The following is an 18,900-nucleotide window of genomic DNA, read 5'->3' as shown; positions in this document are numbered from 1 at the left end:
CCAGTTTACCCCATCCCTTGCCTGAGGCACTGAGAACCAGGAGTGAGGCCAAGTGGGAGCCGGTACTATGGCACTGGTCCTCTAGAGGGACTGTCCAAACATACTTCTGCTCACTAGTTCAGACGGAGACTTGCCAGTCATTGACGAGGAATGGGATTCTGTGCTTGCAAAAACAAAGTTCCCTTTGGGCTTCGGATTTTCTTTCTTTCTTTCTTTCTTTTTTTTTTTTTTTTTTAAGATTGTGATCTCTTGCTCTCTCAAAAAAATAAATACAAACAGCAGGGAGGGGTAGAAGCCGACTCCCGGCTAAGAAGCCCAATGTAGGACTTTATCCCAGGCCCCTGGGATCATGACCTGAGTCAAAGGCAGATGCTTAACCGAGTCACCCAGGTGTCCTAGGATTTTTTTTTAAGAGATTTTTGGGCTGGGGGGTGTGGGGAGGAGGGATGGTTTGCTTTTTGGGTTTTGTTTTTTGGTTTTGGTTTGGTGAGGTGTTTGGGTTTTTTTAGTTGTTACCAGTTTGCATAAAGCTTGCTTTTTGTTTAAGTGATTTTTATTGGGATATAATTGCCATAGCATTAGTTTCAGGTGTACAACAGAATGATTCACTATATGGATATATCACAAATAAATGGAGAATTTTTATGTCCTCACTCCCTGTGCATCTGGTACAGATTGACGCTCTTCTAAAAAAAAATGTACACTCCATAAAGGGTGCATTTTTTTGTTTTAAGATTTTATCAATTTGTTTGACAGACCGAGATCACAGGCAGGCAGAGAGAGAAGGGGAAGCAGGCTCCCTGCTGAGCAGAGAGCCAGATGTGGGGCTGGATCCCAGGACTCTGGGATCATGACCTGAACTGAAGGCAGAGGCTTTAACCCACTGAGCCACCCATGCACCCCCAGATTGACGCTCTTCTAGTCCCAAGGTCCAGCTACATCAGAAGTCAGCCTGGGTACTTGTTAAACCCTCAGGTCCCTGGATTCCAGTCTCAAGTGTGGGGCCAGGGAATCTCTATGTTCAGCAAGATGCCACCACTGCCTCCCCCGACCTCCCACTCTCTTGCAGAGTTGAGAGGGCCCAGCTGTCAGACAACAATGTTCCATCCCACACGACCCTCCTCACCTCTCCCCTCCCACCGCCCCTCACTTGCCACTTCATGAACACAGCAACGCCCTTCGAGGTCATCTGTCCCCTAGAACTCCAAACCCCTGTAGGTGTTCTCTTCTCACCTCTACTGAGAAGAAACAAAAGAGCATGAGAGAACTTTCTGGAGTCACAGAAATTTCTGTATCTTGATTAGTTTGGTAATGTAGGTATATACACTTGTCGAACCCTTCATTATACCTGCAATAAAATGTAGTACAAATTGTGGTACACGTTTTATTTTGTTTATTTATTTTGTTTTGTTTGTTTTCTAAATACAGAAGTGAATAAAGTTGTGGTTGGGTCATAGTAGCTTTGGGGACAGAAAAGGGTTCTGTTGGGAGAAAGGGGCTGGAAGCTAGGGGGCGGGGTGGGTCACCTGCCTGCTAACACTGTTCTCTCCTACCCCAGACAGATCAGTGCACTGGCCTTCAGGGTTTCCTCATCTTCCACAGCTTTGGGGGTGGCACTGGCTCAGGCTTCACCTCCCTGTTGATGGAGCGGCTTTCTGTAGACTACGGCAAGAAGTCCAAGTTGGAATTTGCCATCTACCCCGCGCCCCAGGTGTCCACGGCCGTGGTGGAGCCCTACAACTCCATCCTGACCACCCACACCACCCTGGAGCACTCGGACTGTGCCTTCATGGTGGACAACGAGGCCATCTACGACATATGCAGGCGCAACCTGGACATCGAGCGCCCCACCTACACCAACCTCAACCGGCTCATCGGCCAGATTGTGTCCTCCATCACAGCCTCCCTGCGCTTCGACGGGGCCCTCAATGTGGACCTCACGGAGTTCCAGACCAACCTGGTGCCCTACCCCCGCATCCACTTCCCCCTGGTGACCTATGCCCCCATCGTCTCGGCCGAGAAGGCCTACCATGAGCAGCTGTCAGTGGCAGAGATCACCAACGCCTGCTTCGAGCCCTCCAACCAGATGGTCAAGTGTGACCCTCGCCATGGCAAATACATGGCCTGCTGCATGCTGTACCGCGGGGAAGTGGTGCCCAAGGACGTGAACGCCGCCATCGCTGCTATCAAGACCAAGCGCACCATCCAGTTTGTGGACTGGTGTCCCACAGGTTTCAAGGCAAGCTGGGAATGAAGTCGGAGGCGGGAGGGGTGCAGTGGGGGAGAGGGGAGGCGGTGAGCACGAGGCCTGTGTACCCGCCAAGAGGGGAGATTGCTACGGAGCGCCAGGCAGGACGACAAAAGCTCTAGGGATGGAGAGATTTGGGCAAATAACAGCTTTTTTATTCTGCTCAAAATCTTGTCTTTATGAAAGGAAAAGTAGGTTTCCCGTCTCTTAGCCTGGCAAATAGGCACTCCCTGGGTTTGCCGGTCGGGTTGGGACCAATCGTTCACCTGTGCCAGGGACGTACCCACCCAATATGGCTCCTGCTGGGAAGAGCGTACTTCTGGAAACGCAGAAAGGCCTTCCATTCAGATAATGGGCAAGACATGGTCAGAAGATCTATGAACGCAGCCCCTTCCTTTTGAAGTAATGAGGAAGAATTTGTTTGAAAGAAATGCCCCTTTCTTTTCTCGCTCCACATTCCCAGAGGGTACTGAGCAAGTTCAAGTTTTATGGGTTTTGTTCCAGGGTGAGATTAGAAAGATTAAAGGTGGCAGCTGTGGCATTTAGAAAACCCACAGCTTCCCTGCCCGGGGTTGCTGTTGCAGACGTGACCATGACGGGAGGGGACACAGGGACTCCGGTGTTAAAGCCAACAGCCATGTGCTGGGACTGAAGAGCTGTCCTATAGCTCAAAACTAACAACCTGGGCTAGGAAGTGTGGGAGGTGAATTCTCCCAACTCCATATTAGGAAAGCTTCAGCTACTGGGAGAAGGAATAGGCTGCCTTCAGGAAGTAGTAAGCTTGCTGTCTGGAGAGGCAGTTAAGAGGGAAGTTGACTTTTTTTTTTTTAAACGCTGAATATGAAATGTATATGTTCTGACAGAGCAGTGTTTAAAGTAGGTTAGGTTTAGATCCAATTGGAGATCTCCCAAGATTTTATATTTTTTAAACTATTTTCTAAACTATAGAAAAATGGGGAGATTAGTACAATTTACATGTACACTGTCTAGATTCAACATCTGACTCTCCTAGGCTTCCTTTATTTTTGCTTTGCTGACCCATTTACACTCATTTACAGACATTTCTGACCCACTGGTCTGTTTTTGTGCCTAACAAAATTAATACTCCTCCAAAATAAGAATACCTGAGTCAATACTGAACTTTCCCAATTTCCACAAGTATCTCTCATATCCGTTTGCCAGAGTCAGGATATAATCTAGGCCCAGGCATAGTATTGGTCTCTTCATTCTTTTAATGTAAAGCAGCCGCCCTTTTTCTGGGCGGTGGTTTTAAAGGGACTGGTCTTAGTGTCTTGAAAGTCCCACATTCTGGATCCGTTTGTTTCCTAATGGCGGTAAACTTGCTCCCTTATCCCTGTGTTCCTTATAGACTGGCAAATGCCAGACACCAGGGGACAGCCCCTCTCCGGGCTTTGGGAGTCCTTCCACAGACCCCTCCCCGGGAACCCAGAACCAGGAGCTTACCCTGTTTGCTTTTTCTTCTTAGGTTGGCATTAACTACCAGCCCCCCACAGTGGTGCCCGGGGGCGACCTGGCCAAGGTGCAGCGGGCCGTGTGCATGCTGAGCAACACCACAGCCATCGCCGAGGCCTGGGCCCGCCTCGACCACAAGTTTGACCTGATGTACGCCAAACGGGCCTTTGTGCACTGGTACGTGGGCGAGGGCATGGAGGAAGGAGAGTTCTCAGAGGCTCGGGAGGACCTGGCCGCCCTGGAGAAGGATTATGAAGAAGTGGGAACAGAGTCTATAGACGGCGAAGATGAAAGTGAGGAGTTCTAGGGGGTCCTGGCCCCTGCAATGCCCGGTCTCTCTACCTAGTTTTGTATTTCTCGTTCCACTGTTTCCCTAACCCCCTACCAATACAGTCAGTGTTGCAAGTGATGTGGAGCTCTGTGATGTGAGGTTCTGCCCAGGCACGGGCCTTCAGTAATTTCCCAACATCCTCATCGTCCTTCTGCGTTAAGGGGCAGGGCGGCCTCTGCCAGGGCTTCCAGCCAGGGGGATGCCTACGGGAGGACCGATCAGACCACCCTGACACCTAGGCAGGGGCTCAGGACCTGAACTGTGGTGCCTTGACTTCATGTGGTGGTTCTCTGTGTGTACCCCCTTATCCCAGCACCCCCCAAGGAAAGGTAAACCTTCTAGAGGTTCTGGCGAAAGCTGCTGGAAGTTTGCCCCTAGCATTCCAGGACAGAAAGTCTGTCTCCGTTTCAATGCCAGGAAGGAGTCAAGTATGTTGGGGTTTTTTTGTTTGGGGTTTTTTGTTTTTTTTTTTTTAACCTATCCTCCCTCCTCATGGCCAACAGAGGGCAGTAGAGGTTGAAGCCACAAGAACTGACAAGCCAATCTGCAGCCGCCATCTTAAAATTTAGGGCTCCAGCCGCATGCCGTTTGAAGTGAAGGCACAGGGTCCAAGAACCAGGATCCCAAAAGATGGGGTCTTTAGCTTGGGGCTATGAACATCTGAAATACTTTTCAAAGTGCCTATGAGCCTTTTAGACAAAAAAGTCTATATTTTTTTATTTTTAAAGGGGTCCCTGATGAGAAAGGTACAGTTCTAGGACCTGGCCGCATATGGTCTTAGAGATCAATGTATTAGTCAGTAGAAGGACCTAGCAGGACCTAGGAGGAAAGTGGAGGGTCCCTTCCAGCATGGCCCGGGTTCAGGGAGGTCTCTTTAATGTGCTTGAAAGCCCCTTGGCCAGACAGGAATGTATTCTCTAAAGAGGTGGGATATCTCCATCTGACCAAGCTCAGCCCCTGTCAAGGCCATTGAGTGGAACCCAGCCCAGCCCCCACCAGAAGGGTAGGGCCTGTACTCTTCCTCTGAGTCTACCTGCTTTTTATCTTTCAGACATTGAATTGCAGCTTTTTTTAGGCACCAGTGAGCCTTGGGGCTACCCAGATGTGTCCACAGTGGCCTTGCTTTGGGTTCAGGGGACAAGTTTCTTAATGCTAATCTAGGAACTGATTCCCAACATCTTTAATCCTTGCTGGACTGATCCCTGGGGGGGCGTTCGGTGTCCTAGAGCTCATGAGCACAGCACTCAGATCCAGACTTTGACCCCTACCCGTGAAGCTGCAGACGTTTCAGAGGGCTTGTGGACCTATGCAAATTGTCAATCCCAGGCAACTGAATAAGTCTCTTCCTGAAGATCCGCAAGGACTTAGGGCTTGGGTTAGAGGTAGAGTTAAGGTGTAGTAGGAAGGGAAGGAGGTTAGGAAAACGTGGCCAGCGCCTATTCAAGGACCTGGATTAGTCTTTGTTCAGCAAGTACGTCCAGCCTGCTCTACTTGTATCTTTACCCAGAAACCGAGAGCTGACATTTTCTCTCCTCTTTCTTTCTCTGCTTTTTGTCTCCCTGGACACATGAATTCATACATACTAGCAGTTCTTCCTCTATGGGTTCAAACCACTAAATAGAGAGACCCCTCCTCGCCCTACAGGTGCCCCAGGCATTGGGAAGGAGAGCAGCCAGTGGGAATTAGACACCTAACCCCGAGGCCCTCCTGTGATGAGAGCCGGGGATGGGGTGAGTCAGTTACAAGTGGGCGGAGCGAGCCAGATAATTTATTTGGATAAACTTGCAGCTGCCATCTTCTTCTCCTGTGGCCCCAAACCAGAATAGGTTTAAGTCACTTTCCCTTCTCTCACTTCCTATCCCTTTTCTGTGTGTATTTTCGAAATAAGCAGGAGGAGTCTTTTGTTACATCCGTGTCTGGACTCCACCCCTCCCCTCCAACACCCACTGCTGAGCCCCAGATAGAGCCATATCCTTGGGTCCCCAGGGAGAGGCTTGCCCGGGTTCCTTTACAGCTATGGAGTCGTTGGTGGGGTAATGATGGAGAAGCCTAGAGCTTCTTGCCGTGGGAGCTGTGGTCTGACACTGAGAGCACTCCGTGTCTTCACAAGTACTCTACTACGTAAAGCGTGACCCTAACGTGAGCATTAGGGTGGGGTGTTCATGCAGAGTTTTTCCTGGAGCTGGCAGCAGGTGTGCACCGGCCCTGGCCATAGCAGGGCCTAAACCCAGATGACCTCCTGCAGGTACCTCCTTCCCTTTGTAACAGACCCAGGATCTGGGAGTCTGGTGGGAAGTTGGCTCTGCGGAGTCCTTGCAGAGGAGGGTGGTTATCCCGCTGGTGATCAGAACAGGACGCTAAAAGGCGTTAGCCTCAATGACAGGGAAGATTAGAGCATCTCTACCGCGGCTAGCCGGTATTAGAAGCTTGACAAAAAATTCCCACCCTCAAAAAAGTATGGAGGCCTCGGGTGTTTCTTTCTCTCTCTGGTGCAGATTTTCACTAATTCCTGGTATTCAGGCCGCTCCTTACCTCTCCCCTGAGCTGTGCCTGAGATGCCGGACACCAGAGCCTTTTAGATCTGACTGCTTCGAGGTGTAACCTTGTTTTCTTCTGGATGTGTTAACAGGTGCCTGCCAGTTCTAAGGTGAAAGACAGGGTCCTGGGGTCTGACTGCTTTTTTGTGAAGATTTTTGACTGGTCTTGCTGTTCTTGCCTCTTCCCTGTATCCCCCTCCCCCGCCTCCACCTTCCGAACTCCCCAGGGTTTCCAGTCCCTTGGCCTTTTGGAGATCGGTGATGGGAGCCCTCTTGCTTCTTGTAAGCACATAGTGTCGTGCACCAGTCCTAGCTACAGCAAGGAACCGATCTGGTGCCTCTCTTTGTCTTCCCTCTTCCTTAAAGCTCAGATTGGGGTGAGAAATGTGCAGGGTGCACCTAGAGGACATGGGAATCCCCAGCTCCTCCTTCTGAGAGGACTGGCACTTGAGCCAGATACTGAAGGTGTACTGGGATGGAGAGAAGGCAGGCTGTTCCCCGCAGAGACTGGCAGAGGAAAAGATACAGGAAGCACAGATACATTCTCTTCAGTTTGTAGCTGAAACTTGAGATGGAAGAAGGGGGATCTAGAGAAAAAGGTACTGACCTAAAGGACCTTGGTTTTGCCTTCTCTTTCTTGAATGTTTATTGAATGAGTACCTACTATGTAGCACAGATTATTCTAGATGCTAGACAGAACCAATGAGGCAACAGAGGAGTTTGAATTTTCTTCTGTATAAAACCTTCAGTGGCTGTCAAGTGCCAGCATCCAGGGTCACCTGTCCTTAAAGCAGTGGTTCTCAGGCTAGGGTGATGTCGCCAGACAGTTTGGGTTGGCACACCTGCAGAGGGGGTGTTGGGCGTGCCACGGGGAGAGAACTCGGCTGCTACTGCAAGCATCCTACGAGGCACAGGACAGACCTCCTCTCAACAAGAACTGTCCTGCCCCAAAATGTCAGTCGTGTCGAGACTGAAAACCTTGCCTTAAAGAATTGCTTGGCTGTTGCAAGAAGGGTCGTTCCCAAGCACAGTGCAGGAGAGGGGTAGAGGCAGCTGTGGTAAGCGAGGTGAGGGCTGATGCTTCAGCCAGAGCTGTGAGATGGGGAGGAGAAGAGGTTGGAATCCCAATATTTAGGACCAGCTGGTGTGGCCCATGGAGAGAGTTGTGCATGACCGGATTCCTGCCATGGACGCCATGAGATGCTGTCCCTCCATGTTATTCTGCTTGGGTTTGGAGAGGAATTCATCACTGTATTCCATCTCCTAAGGCTGCCATAAACCAAGGACCACTGACTGGGGGGCTTATGCAACAGAAATCAACTTTCTCACGGTTCTGGACACTGGAAGTCTGACACGAAGGTGTCGTCAGGGTTGGTTCCTTCTGCGGCTTCTCCCCTGGGCTTACAGATGGCCGCCATCTTCCTGTGTCCTCACATGGTCTTCCCTCTGTGCCTGTGTCCCCATTTCCTCCTCTTATGAGGACACCAGTCATCTAGGACTCACCGTATGACTTTATCTTAATTACCTCTTGAAAGGTCCTATCTCTCATACAGTCCCACTCTGAGGTATGTCAGCATTTGAATTTTGCGGGGGCACAGTTCAGCCTTTAACAGACAATGCTGAGCTTGAGTTCCCTGGGGGCCAGCCAAAGCACACGGAGGCCCCAGAGATGCTGCTGTGAAACTCAGGGTCAGGGCGTGAGATCACCCATGGAGAGTACCGAAGGACAGAGGAGATGCCCCAGAGAGCTCTGCTGTCCAGAGGGGTAGAGAGACCTCCCAGCCCAGGGGAGAGAACAGTCACAGAAGGTTTGGGGACGGGATGTGTTTTTAGTCCTTGATGCTAGAGTCAGAGCTGCAACAGAGACAGACGGGTACTGGTATAGTTGGGTCTGCAGGTGGGAAGTTGGAATTCCTGGCTTCTGTTTTTTATCTTTTATTAAAGATTTTTATTTATTGGGGCACCTGGGTGGCTCAGTGGGTTAAACCTCTGCCTTCAGCTCGGGTCATGATCTCAGGGTCCTGGGATTGAGCCCCATATTGGGCTCTCTGCTTGGCGGGGAGCCTGCTTCCCTTTCTCTCTCTCTGCCTACTTGTGATCTCTGTCTGTCAAATAAATTCTTTTTTTTTTTAAAGTCTTAAAAAAAATTTTAAAAAAGATTTTTATTTATTTGAGAGAGAGAAAGCACAAGCAGGGGGAGGGGCAGAGGGAGAAACAGACTCCACACTGAGCAGGGAGCCCGGTGTGGGGCTTGATCCCAGAACCCTGGGATCCTGACTCAGCTAAAGGCAGACATTTAACCAACTAAGCCACCCAGGTACCCCTATTTTTTATTTAAAGTAGAAGAATTCATCTTTGGGACACTTGGGTGACTCAGTTGATTAAGTATCTGCCTTCGGCTCAGGTCATGATCCTGGGGTCCTGGATTCGAGTCCCACATCCCTGCTGAGCAGGGAGGGGCTTCTCCCACTGCCTGCCACTTCCCCCTGCTTTTGCCCTCTCTCTCTCTCTCTCTCTCTCTCTCTGACAAATAAATAAAATATAAAATGTTAAAGAATTCATCTTTGATTCATTCACGTGAATGGCATAAAAAGAATAGGATACTACTCGAGACTTTTGATTTTCTGGGGGTAATGGGAAGAAGCTTCCCTGCTCTCTACCCAATGAATCTGAAAATGCCCAGCAGCAGACATCGCCTCACCCCCTCTGAGCCCTAAGGGTCCTAGACCCCTCAATGCAGCCACTACCAAGGAAGGGGTCCCTGGCATGGGGGGGGGGGCACCTGAATCTAAGCTTAGAAGGGAAGAAACACAAAGAGGAAGCTATGTGAACAGATTACAATATGCAACAAAGATGAGTAGGAATGGGAATAAAGTCCGGAGTCTAGTCTATGGGGTTGATGGTGACTGGGTTTTGAAGGCTGAATAGGAGTTGGCCAGAAAGGAACAAGGCAGAGGGCACAGCATAACATCTCAGAACTACTACAGCTAGATTTCTGCTGCCAGGGCCAAAGATTCAGGGCAGAATGGTGGGAGACAGGTGAAAATTCAACAGGAACAGGCCATGTCTTCACAGCACAGCTATCTTCCCACCCAAAAAAGAGGTCCCTATGAAGAGTGAGAAGAAAGGACCCTTCCTGTGCTTGAGCCTTTGAGGTCAGGGCCTATGTTTCAGTCATGCCCCACATAGTGCGGGCCCAGGTGTGAGTCAGGAAGATGGGAGTCGGAGTGCTCTGTTAAGGACAGAAAGATGGTGACCGCCTGAGACCTCACAAGTCTGGGAGTTAAGGTTTAGAAGATGGTTATAAATGCTGCTGACTGCCCACATCCCTGGCCCCTTATTTCCCACCTCACAGTGAAGCGGGTTCCTTCGTACTGGGAGAAAGAACAAAGCTGGAGACAAAATTGGTGACAGAGCTCTGGGCCCCAGCCTCAAGCAGAGACTGCTTTTGCACTTCCTGGAGCATTCTGACACACGCACACACACGCACCAACCAACCCCCCCCATCAGAAGAGCAAGTGGGCGCTCTGGGTGCTGGCTCGGCCGTGACTTGAACACCTGCTCACGAAGACCTGGGCGGACTCAGCCAAGGCAGCTGTGTGGAATTCCCTTGTTGACAGGAAGGGCTGGGGGTGCTGCGGCCGCCCGGCTTCCTCTCCCCCTCTTTGCTCTAGCCTTCAGGAAGGAGGCGTGCAGTACAGCAGGCTGGGAAGAGGGATGACCCAGCTCTCAGGGGAGGGGTGGAGACCTCGTCAAGTAATTCTCTCCTCCGGACACTCCTTGTCTGTAAGTTGAGGCCATGGACCAGATGTCCAGTTAGGGACACTTCCTGTGTAGGGACATGGACACAGAACCTAGGCAGTAAGGAAGAAATCCAGCGACACGGGTGTTCAAGGGACAGGTGCGCGAGCGCGGGCACACACACGCGCGCACTCTCTCTCTCTCTTTCTTGCTGATCTAGAGTCTGGTTCTTCCCATCAAGTCTGAGCAGGCTCCCCGCCTCAGGCAGGCTCCTTGGAAGGCTGTGGCTTGCCTCCTCTGGGAGGGGCTGCTTTTAGACTATCACATCAGGAAGTCCGCAGGCAAGTCCCATACAGGATTTTCTGGAGCAGCAACTAAAGGCGAAAAAGCAGACCCTGGCCCATTTGGTCACCTTGTACTAACGAGCGGCTTACCAGGGATTAGTCCCCATCCCCAATGGGGGATGGGCCCCTGGAGTGGATTTCATAAGCTCTGAGCACAACTCATGTCTAATTGCTATATTTAAGACTCTGCAGAGGTGTGAGGGGCAGTGTGCAAATCCATTCAGCTGGCTTTAAAAAGCACAGAGCAGCTTAACTCATGATTAAGAGCAGACTTTGCAGCCAGAATACCTAGATCTGAATCCCAGCTTGGTTACTTAATCGCTGTGTGGCCTTTGTCATGTTCCCAGGCCTCCGTTTCCTCATCCCTCAAATGAGCCTAGAACACCAGGCCCTGCCTCCTAGGGTGGTTATGAGGCTAAACCCACAGTGCTTAGAATAGGACCTGGGACACGCAGCAAGTGTCCATTGGCGCTCATTGCTGTCAATACGGCAGTTAGCATAACCCGCTGCAGGGGGACGAGGGGGACTTTCTGTATTGGTCTGAGCATCTTCCATCACTGTTCTCCATATAGAATCCTCTGATCCTATTCTATGCAATCATGTCTTTGTCTTCCCTGATGCTCTTCCTTCCCCCCAAATTAAGCTCTTCTGAAGATACTCATTCTCAGTGGTTAATTATTCCAATTTTCCTTTCCGCCAAGACCTCTCACCACTTGCATTCCTCCTCTCCCCAAGTCCCAGTGTTCTGGAGCCCGCACAATTGGCTCTGTGCATCCAAGCTCTGGCTGTAGGCCCACCCGCACAAAGCACCCCTCAGTACCTCTCTGCAACCTCCCCTGCCCGCAGCCAGGGCCTCGGCATCTCACCCGTGCTCTCAGAAGCTTCTAGGTAGGTCAGAGGGTGCCATTCATTATGTACAAGCAGAACTTTGTCCTAATTCCCAGCCACTCAGCCAGCAGTGAGACCCAAATATTTTATCAGAGCGATAGGCAGGCATTGGCTCTGGCAGAAGGGTTCCAACAGGAAGAATCCCGTATGAATTGTGAAGGCCCCGTGTTTGAGCCTTGTTCCTGTGCTCTCCTTCCATCTAAAACAAGCCACCCCAAATTTCAGTGGCTTAAAACAACCATGTATTTGCTCATGATTCTGTAATTTGGGCAGAGCTTGGTGGCGGCCGCTCACCGTTGCTCAGTGGGGTTGGCTGGGGCAGCCCGAGATCCCAAGACAGCCTCACCCATGTCCAGTGCCTCAGCAGAGGTGACAGATGTCTGGGGGTGGCCTGCATTTCCCTTTCTCTCATCCACGTCCCTCATCCTGCAGCGTAATCAGGCATTACAGAGTCGTCGGCCTCCAGAGCATCAAGCCAGAAGCTCGGGGGACTCGGGAGACTGAGGCCTTAACGCCCAGCTTCAGTGGGAGGCGTCATGGGTTGAACTGTGGCCCTTACCCACTCAAACTCATATGCTGACGTTCTTTTGGTTTTTCAGAATGTGGCCTTAATTGGAAGGTCATCATGGAGGAGGGTGGACCCCTACGCCCCTTATTAAAGGAGGAGTTTGGGGCGTCTCTGTGGCTCAGTGGGTTAAAGCCTCTGCCTTTGTCTCAGTTTGTGATCCCAGGGTCCTGGGATCGAGCTCCGTGTTGGGCTCTCTGCTCAGTGGGGAGCCTCCTTCCCTTCCTCTCTCTCTCTGCCTGCCTCTCTGCCTACTTGATCTGTCAAATAAATAAATAAATCTTAAAAAAAAAAAAAAAAAAGGAGGAGTTTGGACATGTCCACAAGGAGAATACCAAGGCGGGTTGGAGTTCATGCTCGTACATCTGTCAGGTGCTAGGGTAGAGCCCTGGGGCAGAGACCACCCTAGTGGCTCAGAGGAAATGTGATCCCGACTGCACCTTGATCTTGGACATCTAGCCTCCAGAGCCGTAGGACAACTTTCGGTTGTCTTAAACACCCAATTTGTAGGACTTTGCTACAACAGCCCGGCAAACGAATCCCAAAGGGAAATGAAGTCTGCCTCTTGGTGGGAAGGGAGCCCTACACGTACAGGGATGGGGATGTGTGGCTGTCCTTGCAGACCCTCTGCTCCAAGACTGCCCAAGAGTGGACGGACTAGAGAAGCCCAGGTTCTACGCCTGACTCCCCAGAACTTGCTGGGTAGTGTTGGAGAAGCCGTGTGGCTCTCATCCCCTTTTCCCCGGACACTAAGGACAAGCTTAGCTAAAATAACCTTTTGGACTGTTGCCAGCTTTAAAACTCTGGGCTTCCTAAGAGTTCTTTTGTAGCCTGGATCAGTATCCCCTAAAGGTTTGTAAACATGATGGCTGGTCACCACCCCCCCACTCCTGGTTTCTGATTCTATAGGTCCCGGTGGGGCCTGAGAATTTGCATTTCTAAGACGTTGGGGCAGTGGTTCCCAGCCCAGTCTGCCTGTTAGAATTGCCTGGGGGGCTTTCCCAAACACTAAGGCCAGGGCTCTACCTTAGAGCTTCTGTCTAACTGCTCTAGGATCCACACTCTCGTATTTTTCTAAAAATCTCAGGTGAAGCGAATGTGCGGCCGGAGTTGAAAGCCAGGGCTCAAGGAACCCAGACTTTCACAGAAACAGTACAATAAAGCCAATAAAGTGCTTTTAAGAAAAATTGTTCCTCAATCTGACCAGCAACGGCCCAAAGAGGATACAGTTTTCGATGATGAAAAAGGTGTTCCCTCAGTTCCTGAGGTTAAGGAATTTGACTTTTAAGTTCCTGTCACCCTTCCGGAACACTTTGTAACTGCCTCTGGTCCCATATCCCTCTCATGACCGACATAGTGCCCCTGGTCAAGAAAGAGGTGGGAATTCAGTCCTCATAAGGAGGGAGCAGAGGAAGTCCTCTTTTCTGCGTTCCCGCCTCAAACAGCAGCACGGACTTGAGGAGGCTCTCGGCCTTAGCATATAAACCTTCCACAGGTGCCTTCAGTAACTTGTTGAACCTGAGTCGAAATATCCAAACCTACTGGGCACCTACTCTGCCCTTGACCTTGACAGAGCGAGCCCACAGTCGGGAAGTCTCTGGGCTCCTGTGCTTCATTCTTTGTGCTTCAGCGACCTCAGACAGAAGGTCAGCGGGTTCCATGGCACTGAGCTGTAATGATGAAGGCACAGCTAGGACAGGGCACCCTGGACCTGCGCCCACTTGCTGCTAGGAGATGCCCTGCTCCTTGGTTGGCAGAGGGGGATGGGAGCAGGCAGGAGGTCTGCTGACAGGTGAACCTAATCATCCACAAGACAGCCCCCAGCTAGGCACTGAGGCAACAGAGTGAACAGGGCAAGTTCCGCTGGGGTCGGGAAAGGGAACAGAGAGGGAAGACGCAAGGGACCGGAAGTTCAAGTTTGGGTAGGAAGGAATGAGGAGGGAAAAGTCAGACCCGCCCTCCCAATTCTTCTTTCTGCTGTGCCTGCTGTGTCTTGGGGGTTGGGGGCGGTGGGCACGATGTGACTGCTGTAGACTTCAGGCTAAGGGAGCGTTGAAACTGGATGGGAAGCTGCCTCAGATTCTAGGATTCTACAGCTTCTTCTTCTTTTTTTAAGATTTTATTTATTTATTTGATAGAGAGAGATCACAAGTAGGCAGAGAGGCAGGCAGAGAGAGAGAGGAGGAAACAGAAACAGGCTCCCAGGATCATGACCTGAGCAGAAGGCAGAGGCTTTAACCCACTGAGCCACCCAGGTGCCCCTCTACAGCTTCTTCTTTCAGCAGGTAACAAAATGCCTGCCTTGTACTGTGAAGCCTTGGGGTCCAGGGGTGAACAAACAGGCACACGACTATCGAGAGGCACACCCTCTAGGAGCGGGTGACAGATCTCCCACAGTTCCCAGCTCCAGCTGGGGGGACGCAGACAGAGCAGGTAGCAGGAGGCCTGGCCTTGTGTGGGTGGGCAGGGGAGGCCCCTCTGAGGACCCTTCACTGAAGCAGAGGACAGAGTTAGCCAGATGGATTTGGTTAAGGCCAGGAAAGAGCCCATGGGGAAGCCCCAGGTCTAGCACCAGGTCAGACCCATGGAAAGAACTGCAGGAACCGTGTGGCTGCGGTGGTGGGAGCAGAGATCAGTGACACAGTTGTAGGCAGTGTTGAAAAACGGGTTTACCCCAAAGAGCCGTGGGGCAGCCCCTGGAGGGACTGTAAGAGGCAATGTCGTGACCCAACCTGATGTATTCCTTGCCTAAAAATTCTGAGCCCTAACACATGCTAATCTCATTTGACTCCCACAGCAACCCTGTGTGGGTAATACCTTCACTGACAGATAAGAACACTTGGGATTACAGAGGTCAAGTAAGTGTCTTGAGTTCACAGTTCTGTCCCACTCCTTTCTCCTTCCGCAGGCCAGGGAGACACAGCCAGTGCCCAAGTGGACCAATGGGAGGGGAGTGGTAATGATGATGCCTGGGGGAGGGGCAGGGGGCCTGGGTGGCCTTCCCGTCTGAGCCCTCCGCTCCCAGGATGTCCAGGACTTCACAAGCGGCCCAACCAGAAGGAGGAGGATCATACCCTGAGGTGTCTCGATGGGAAAATCTGCCCCTCCCCACCCACCTGGGGCTGGGCAGACAACACAAAGGAAACGGTCTACCTGCCCCGGCCTGTCCGAGACTCCCTAGGAGAGGGGAGGAGCTCAGACCCCGTGGGAGGGCTGATTCTGCCCTGTCTCCTAAAGCGAAGGGAGGGTAAACTGCTGTGCTCTGATCGTCCACCCCCCGCTCAGGGTCAGGGAATAACATTTTAAAATCTCAGCTAGTAAACAGAGCGGAACTGAAGCCCATGTTTGGGTGACCCCAAGCCTGAGGGCTTCCCCGTTGAACCGCATTAACCGGGTAAACAGAGTTTACTTATTCCCAGGGAGAGCCTCAAAGGCTTGCAGCAGGATGTGAGACTGGCGCAGCCCCTCACCCCAGGTGTTGAGCACTCAGTGGGAGCTCAGCGAAGGTTTGCATGAATGAGAAACCTGGCGGGAGAGGGCTCGCTGCTGAGTCCTGGGAATGGGGTGGGGGTGGGGTGGGGTGGGGGTGGGGGCCTAGGCGAGGGAGACAGGGGTCTCTTGCGGGGCCCATTGGCTGGCAGGCTTCTCCCCAACCCTCCCGGAGTGGTGGGTGTCAGGGCTCCCCAGTCTCACCTGGGCACCAGCTGCTGGGCCGCCTGGCTGGGGCGTGGAGCCGGAATCTGGCTACCAAAGGAGAAACGCCATTCCCCGAAAAGGCAATTCAGAGGACATGAAGCAGCTGCTTTGGATAAAGGATGCGGCAAGCATAAAGGGAGGAAAAGAGGCCAGCGAAGGGGACAGCGTGGACCGACCTGGGGGAGCCCAGATGGGATGGGGGGTGGTTTGTGATCCCGCTTCGCTTCCTCCACATCCGCCCCCGCAGCCCCACTGCGTCACCAAGGGCTGGGGGCAGCAGGCGGCTGGGTGGTGACTTCTGTGAGGTTTCTGGGCAGGCTTGTCCCTCAGGCATGGGGTTGGGGGGAGGGGCCCACCGGAGGGGCCCACCCCCAGCACGGCCACCTTTGGCTGCTCTCCTACCGCAAGGGCCTCAGCCAGGGTCTGGGTTGTGGCAATCCCGTGAGACCCCTGCAAACCCCAGGTCATCTGTCTCTCTCATTTGTATTTGTATATTTTAATCTGTAAAAGAGAAATCGCTTATACAGTGTGCTTCTGAAGATTAAATCAGATAAGGTATTCCTTCCTATGAGCTTTATGAACTAAAGTGACTATAAAAAGTAAGGGGATTATTCACTCATTCAGCAAACACCCACAGAGTTTTTGGGCAATGGAATTGGAGGTTAAGCAGGAACTCACTGTCCAGACAAATCCAACTCAAGTTGCCCTGGGAGCTCTTTGAAAGGGCCGCTGAGCTGAATCCTGCGGAAGAAGCAGGGGTTAGCCATGCAGAAAAGGAGGGAGGGATTCCAGACTGGGTGGGGAGGGTGTGGGCGACAGGGAGCCAAGGCACACTTCATGGCCACGACAGAATTTTTTTGTCTTTTTTTCCTTTGGGTAATTCTAGCGAAGCCTAACACTCATCCAGTGCTTACTAAGTACCCACAAAATTCTAAGGGCTTCCTGTATTTCTCACCCTTAATTCTCAGTCTGCGCCTTATTACCCCCATTGGTACCTGATGAGAAAACTTGGGTCCGCAGGAGAAAGTAACATCCCAAACTCGTTCTGCCAGTAAACGACCCCTGAGCTTTGGACCCTGTTAGGCTGACTCTAAAAGGTGCAGTTGTAACCACTCACTGTAAGACTTCCTTTAAAAAAAAAAAAAAAAAAAAGATTTTATTTGTTTTTCAGAGAAAGAGAGCATGGACAGGGGGAGGGGCAGAGGGAGAAGCACACTCCAAGCTCAGCAAAGATCCCCGTGTGGGATTTGATCCAAAGACCCTGGGATCATGACCCGAGCAGAAGGCCAATGCTTAACCGACTGAGCCACAACGTAAGACCTCCTTTTTAAGAAGCCCCCTTATGATTGGAGGGAGACAAGCCATAAGAGACTCTTAATCTCACAAAACAAACTGAGGGGGGACACCTCAGTTAGGCCTCTGCCTTCAGCTCAGGTCAGGATCCCAGGGTCCTGAGATCAAGCCCTGCATTGGGCTCTCTGCTCAGCGGGGAGCCTGCTTTCCCGTCTCTCTCTCTGCCTGCCTCTCTGCCTACTTGTGATCTCTGTCAAATAAATAAATAAAATATAAAAAAAAAAAACAAAACTGAGGGTTGCTGGGGGGTGGAGGGATAGGGATAGGGCGGCTGGATGATGGACATTGGGGAGGGTGTGTGCTAAGGTGAGTGCTGTGAATTGTGTAAGACTGATGATTCACAGACTTGTACCCCTGGGGCAAATAATACATTATATGTTAATTAAAAAAAAAAGAAGTCCTCTTACTTTTTTCAACCCTCCAAAATATCCTTTCAAAGCAACATTTCCTTTCCTTAAGCATGACACACCCCCCCCAGGGCGCCTGGCTGGCTCAGTCCTAGAACATGGGACTCTTGAACTCAGAGTCATGAGTTCCAATCCAAAATCTCAATTCCTTTAGCTTTTCGTAACAGGGTTTCTGGCTTGAGAGAGGCCAAAGTAAGGTTAGAAGGACACACAAAGAAGAGTCAGAGGGATGTATTTAGGAGGGGGCTGAGGCCTAGATTGAACTCAAAACCTGACCAAAAGCTCTGCATCTCAGCAATCCCAAAAAGCCCCAGCAAGGAGTTGGAAAAGCAAGAGCAGAATTCGGGCTCAGAGAAGCATCTTGCTTTCTCATAGCCAAGGCTAGTTTCTTTACAGAGTTTACTTCCTCCAGAGGAAAATTAAGGCAACTTTGATCAGTGACTTCCTTGGCTTCCCCTGCCCCTCACTTGAAAACAGGAGCAGAGCAACCCCTTTAAGAGACAACGTAGGGCGCCTGGGTGGCTCAGTCAGTTAAGCATGTTTGGCTCAGGTCATGCATGATCCCAGGTTCCTTCTCCTTCTGCCCTTCCTTCTGCTCTTGCTTTCTCTTTCTCTCTCTCAAATAAATAAATAAAAATCTTTTAAAAAGGGGCGCCTGGGTGAGTCAGTCGGTTAAGTGCCTGCCTTCAGCTCGGGTCATAATCTCAGGGTCCTGGGATCGAACCCCACATTGGGCTCTCCGCTCAACAGGGAGCCTGCTTCCCCCTCTCTCTCTCTGCCTGCCTTTCTGCCTACTTGTGATCTCTCTCTCTGTCAAATATATACATGAAATCTTAAAAAAATTAATTAAATAAATAATAAAAATTTAAAAAAAAAACAACAAAGAGACAAAGAATGTTCCAGAGAAAGGGGTGGTGGGGAAGGTAAGCCTATAAGGCTCAATCAGACACATGGCAGCCACAAGCCTGACGACCTCCAAACCTCTGCTTGGACTTCTCTCTCTCTCTCTATCTCCTTTTTTTTTTTTTTTTAAGATTTTATTTATTTATTTGACAGAGAGAGAGATCACAAGTAGGCAGAGAGGCAGACAGAGAGAGAGGGGGAAGCAGGCTCCCAGAGGGCCCAATGCAGGGCTCGACCCCAGGACCCCAAGATCATGACCCGAGCCAAAGGCAGAGGCCCAACCAACTAAGCCACCCAAATGACCCCTGGACTTCTCTTTAAAAAGAGGTCTGATGGGCGCCTGGGTGGCTCAGTTGGTTGGGCGACTGCCTTCAGCTCAGGTCATGATCCTGGAGTCCCGGGAGATCCCCCGAT

At 51.2% G+C, this 18,900-nt stretch overlaps 1 protein-coding gene across 2 annotated transcripts in view; it reads left to right on the top strand.

Moving 5' to 3' along the window:
• The window catches only part of LOC111151071 (tubulin alpha-8 chain), a 13,426-nt gene extending 9,296 nt beyond the window's left edge, over positions 1-4,130 (top strand). For both annotated transcript variants that reach the window (XM_022508814.1, XM_022508815.1), the window contains exons 4-5: positions 1,559-2,239; positions 3,735-4,130. In XM_022508814.1, the coding sequence (XP_022364522.1) occupies positions 1,559-2,239; positions 3,735-4,028 (975 nt within the window). In that variant the 3' untranslated portion in view covers positions 4,029-4,130. The remainder of the gene's footprint in view (positions 1-1,558; positions 2,240-3,734) is intronic.
• Positions 4,131-18,900: the final 14,770 nt, after the last annotated feature.

Source organism: Enhydra lutris, unplaced genomic scaffold (assembly GCF_002288905.1).
Source record: "Enhydra lutris kenyoni isolate GAN:26980312 unplaced genomic scaffold, ASM228890v2 scaffoldscaffold25, whole genome shotgun sequence".
Taxonomy (NCBI): domain Eukaryota; kingdom Metazoa; phylum Chordata; class Mammalia; order Carnivora; family Mustelidae; genus Enhydra; species Enhydra lutris.
The sequence above is the reverse complement of the archived record's forward strand: the minus strand, read 5'-3'. Positions and strand labels throughout refer to the sequence as shown.